Source organism: Trifolium pratense, linkage group LG7 (assembly GCF_020283565.1).
Source record: "Trifolium pratense cultivar HEN17-A07 linkage group LG7, ARS_RC_1.1, whole genome shotgun sequence".
Taxonomy (NCBI): domain Eukaryota; kingdom Viridiplantae; phylum Streptophyta; class Magnoliopsida; order Fabales; family Fabaceae; genus Trifolium; species Trifolium pratense.
Genome location: NC_060065.1, coordinates 8,178,932 through 8,183,676, shown reverse-complemented (window position 1 = coordinate 8,183,676; position 4,745 = coordinate 8,178,932). Strand labels below are relative to the sequence as shown.

Sequence of the window (4,745 nt, the reverse complement as noted above, 5' to 3'; positions counted from 1 at the left end):
CGAATGTTGTGAGCTTGTTCGCAGATTCATTCTTTTTAGTTTTTAGTGAATTTGGTGTAATGATTTTGATCAATGTATTTGAATGAATATCGTTATGTTTTAGTCTAAAAAAAAAATTGAAGGTAAATGGTGATATTTGATGAAATACATTTCATCCTAATCTATTCTCATTTCATTTCATCTCATTCCATCAATACAAACAAAGTCTTAAGAGTTTTTTTGCCAAAATAATATTTTGAAATTTCAATCCAATAAAAAAGCCTTATTGTTCTCTATTAATAAAAAAAAAAAAACAAGTCGACAAAGCAGGGGACAATCATACACTTTCAAAATTAAGATAGATGTCACTGCTAACAAGTGTAAAGCATAAACTCGGAATCAGACTCAAGATGCGCCATCGTTTCAGGCGACAAAACCACCTCCAAATCAACAGCTCCACCACCTTTCCTCCCCGGAAAGGCCGACATCTTCCCATCAAACTTATTAGCTCCACCGCTCCTCACCGCCAACGGTTTCCCCCATCCAAAATCATTCTCATACATCGGAAACCTATGCGAACTACCCATCTGCAATGTCCCACCATCATGATTCCCCATCGGAAAACACTTCGGCTCAAGGTCCCAATTCCCTGCTACACGCCTCACCGTAGCATTATCATACTCTTTCACACTCTTATTCAGCTGCTCCGCACACCACGTAAGATCGTTATCAACCACGTCACGCGCTGATGCATACGTGGCAATGCTTTGAATCGCGTTCCCAAAATAATACTGTGGTAATTTTGGCTCCAAACGGCTACGAATATTCACAGCCATTCTAAACGTTGTCGTTTTAGAACCCTCAAGTTTCCTAGCACGTGTCACGCATCGCCACATCAGCGCGCAGAGTGACTGAAACGACGAAATCTCTGTCGTTTCGACGGTTACCGGAAACGTAACCGTTGCATCGTTTCTGAACTTCGATATCATCTCAATCACGCAATCTTCCCTCCGCGAAACACGGTGGTAGTTCACTGTGTCTTTAAGTTTCTGAATTGATTCTCGAGTGAAGCTGAAAATTCTCTCCCGTAACGGCGCATCGGCGTCGAACGATACCTTGATTTCACCTTCCGGTAACTGGACAGCGATTTTGGACATCAGAATTGATTCCCGGCGGAAATCCGGGAGCCGAAGGAAATCTGTGACTCCTCTGGAAACATCAGCGAACGTATTGAAGAAATTCCAGAGTGTGGAACCATCGGTGACAGCGTGGCTGACGGCGACGCCGATGAAAATTCCATCGGCGAGGGAAGTTACCTGAACAGCCAAAATCGGCGAGAAATGAGCAGTGTGGTTGATTTTTCGGTGGAAAGGGAAAAATTCTTTGAATGCTTGATGAACATCAGGTGGTGATAAAAGGTCGGTGATGGTGAATTGAGTTGCAGTTGCATGGATGAAATCGACACCGGCGTCGTTGCATGTTATGTAGATGTAACCGTTGGAGTCGGTTACGAAACGGCCGGCGAGAGGGGGGAAGATTGAGAGGGTTTTAGAGAGGGAATTTATGAGATGGGGAATGAGTTTTTCAGAGGGGGGAGATGGTGCTGTGAAGAGACAGCCTTTTTGGATGTAATGGCAACAGAGCATGTTGAGGTCTGAGATTGAGAGTTTGAGGTTATCAAGGGTTGATTTTTGGTGAGGGATAACTGTGCATTTTGAGAGGATTGTGACTGTGCTGGAATCATTAGAATTAGAACAATGCTTTCCCATTTTCTTCTAATTTTTAGGCAAGAGATAGATAGATAACTTGGAAGTAAATACTTCAATTAAGTTCACTCTGTTTGCATGTGATTCTGGTTTGAGACGTTGGGGTGGTTGTGTTCTGTTTTTATAGACAACTTAAGGTGTGTTGGTGCATGCATCCTATAACTATTATAAGCAAAAAATTACTTTTTAGGTTTATTGGAAATCAGATGTATCTGGTTCATAACATAGGTTAGATACACTAATTTTTTAATAAATCTAAAAAGTATTTTTTTTTTATAATAGTGACCGGAAGGAGTACTCTTTAAATTTTATTTATAAGCAAATTTTTACTTTTTTTAAGTCCATGTAATCTTTGATTAATACTATTATATAAACATTAATAAATTTTATTTTTTTGAAAAAGTATCCCTTTATTTGTAGAAGGCAAGTGTTCTTAATAATTTAAAATTCTATGAAATAAAATAAAATTTATTTGATGATTGTTCAACGCATGTAATTACTACCGATGATAGGGTAAAAATTAGTTTTAGGAAAATGTATTGAATTGAGAATTTTAAGAGACTATTTTAGTATAAAAAGAGACTATTTTAGTATAAAAAGTAAATTTGCAATATTAAAATATTTGAAGCAATGTATCGAAATATTTGAAGCAATGTACCGAATTTTGAATTTCTTTTAAAAGACATTTTACAATCATAATTTTGAAGTTGGATTTAAATGGATTTACATTTATTCTAGTTACACCCATATTTAGTTAACAAAAATTCATAATACTTTGTTCATGGTACTATATATATGCATGGGTCAATGTTACGCCCATTATTAATTAGGGTTATAATAAGAAATGTGATTAATTTGTTTATAAAAAAAAAAAGATGAAATGTGATTAATTTGTACCAAAAAGAAAGAAAGAAAAAAAAAAGTGATTAATGATTAATACTACAAAAAAAAAAAAAAAGTTGACACATGCATTCTGTGAACAAAAATTAAACAATTGAAAGAATGCATTCAATGAATATAAGAATGACTAAAAGTTGAAAGTGTTAAATGGCGGATGATATTGTAATACAACCAACAACCTGTTACGATATGGTGTGTTTGATCTGTTAAAAGATAAGTACTTGATAAAATAGTATAGGACAGAACAACACAACAAATAATAGAACAGCACAGAACAAACTTTCGTGATATTGAATAATTTTTTGTCTTGTACGATATTTGGTTAACAAAATGATATTTTGCTATTTTAGAAAACTTGTACTGCGGACAAAAAGTTATGTTGTGATTTAGCGCGGGACAAAAATTTATGTTTTTGTTCTGCCCATTGTCTTCCAGTTTGTCCAGTTCGTGAACAAGTTTTACAATCAAACACAGTACAACTAGAGTTGTCCTGTCCAGTCCCTTATTTTTTTAGCAAATCAAACAGACCCTATGGGTGCGTTTGATCCGTTAAAGACTAAGTACTTGACAGAACAACACAAGACAGAACAGCACAACACATGGTAGAACAACACAGAACAAATTTTTATGATATTGAACAATTTTTTGTTTTATATGATATTTGGTGAACAAAATGATATTTTGGTATTTTGGACAAGTTGTACTTGGGACAAAAAGTTGTGTTGTGGTTTAGTGAGGAACAAAAAATTCTGTTTTTGTGATGTCCCTTGCCTCCAAATTTGTCCGGTCGCTAAAACAGTTTTACAATCAAACACAGTACAACTAGAGTTGTCCTGTCCAGTCCCTTGTTTTTTAGCAGATCAAACGCACCCTATGACATTAATAACGATAAAGAAAAAACTGTAGAGAAATAAAAGAAAGAAAAACACTTGGAATTAAACAATGAGTGGATGGAGAAGAAAAATTGAGAGGATCGTGATTTGAGTTGAGTCGAGGCAAGATAGTTGATGATTTTTTAGCAAGTATATTAAATCTGTAATTAAGTAACAATATTTATAAAGATTTGTCTTCACAGGCAGTGGCGGAGCCAGGAATAAGAACTCGGGTGGGCCACTAAAATAAACTACAATATATTTATATATTAATTATGAAAATTATAGTGCATACAAAAAGTTGATCATATGTAAATTTAACTACATATCTTAAAATAATAATTTACGCGTATTGAGTGCCTTGAAATCATCAATTATAAGATCTGAACTAATACTTGCACCGATTTTCCTTTCAATGTAAACAGTCATGCTATCGGCTAGAAACCGACCCTCCATCTTGTTTCGCAACCTAGTCTTAATCATTTTCATTGCTGAAAAACATCTCTCGGTTGTGGTCGTAGAAACTGGAAGAGTCATGATAAGACGGAGTAATCTATCAATCAAGTAGTAGATTGTCGCCCTATCAGTTGCAACCAAACATGAACATAACTCTTAAATAGTTGATAAATTGTTCAAATGTTTTGATTGGCGAGCAACAACGAGAAATTGCCGAAGTTGAAATTGCAAAGTAATCTTCTCTTGCTCATTGAAATTCATAGGATAATATTTTTCAACTAGAGTGCATATAATATCAATGTTAAAAGCCTTATTTACCTTTGGGATTCAAAGCACAACTTAGAGTTAACAACTCCATTACTTCCTCACTAAATCTGCTATTCAACTCTTGTAATTGTTGGTCAATGATAGCAAAAAATATCTCAACTTTAAAGTAATGCTCTACTGTGACCTGATTCTCTTCAAAACGAGAGCGTCCTAATCTTGTTGTTGAATGAGTACAATTAAGATCATAAATCTCAATAATATGTCTTACACAATAAGACGTCACATTAGTATACAATTTATCCCAACCATCTTCTCTCAGTTCTTGAATAAGAGTTTTTGTTGCACGAACTAAATTCATAGTATTAACCGCATCTTGAGATTGTTGTTGCAAAGTTTGACAAAGCACATCTGTTATCCCCCTAATTTCTTTCATCAAATGCAAGATCAGTATGAAATCGAATTCCTTCAATTAATTGTAACCACTATTACCTTCAAGTAATTCCAT

General features: G+C 34.9%; 1 protein-coding gene and 1 pseudogene across 1 annotated transcript; both read right to left on the bottom strand.

The window, feature by feature from the left end:
- Positions 1–267: 267 nt before the first annotated feature.
- Positions 268–1,843, bottom strand: LOC123898200 (uncharacterized acetyltransferase At3g50280-like). The gene has a single exon (XM_045949095.1). It carries the CDS (start codon positions 1,746–1,748, stop codon positions 351–353), a length of 1,398 nt encoding a protein of 465 aa, XP_045805051.1. The 5' UTR covers positions 1,749–1,843; the 3' UTR covers positions 268–350.
- A 2,004-nt stretch (positions 1,844–3,847) lies between these two features.
- Positions 3,848–4,745, bottom strand: LOC123895783 (annotated as a pseudogene).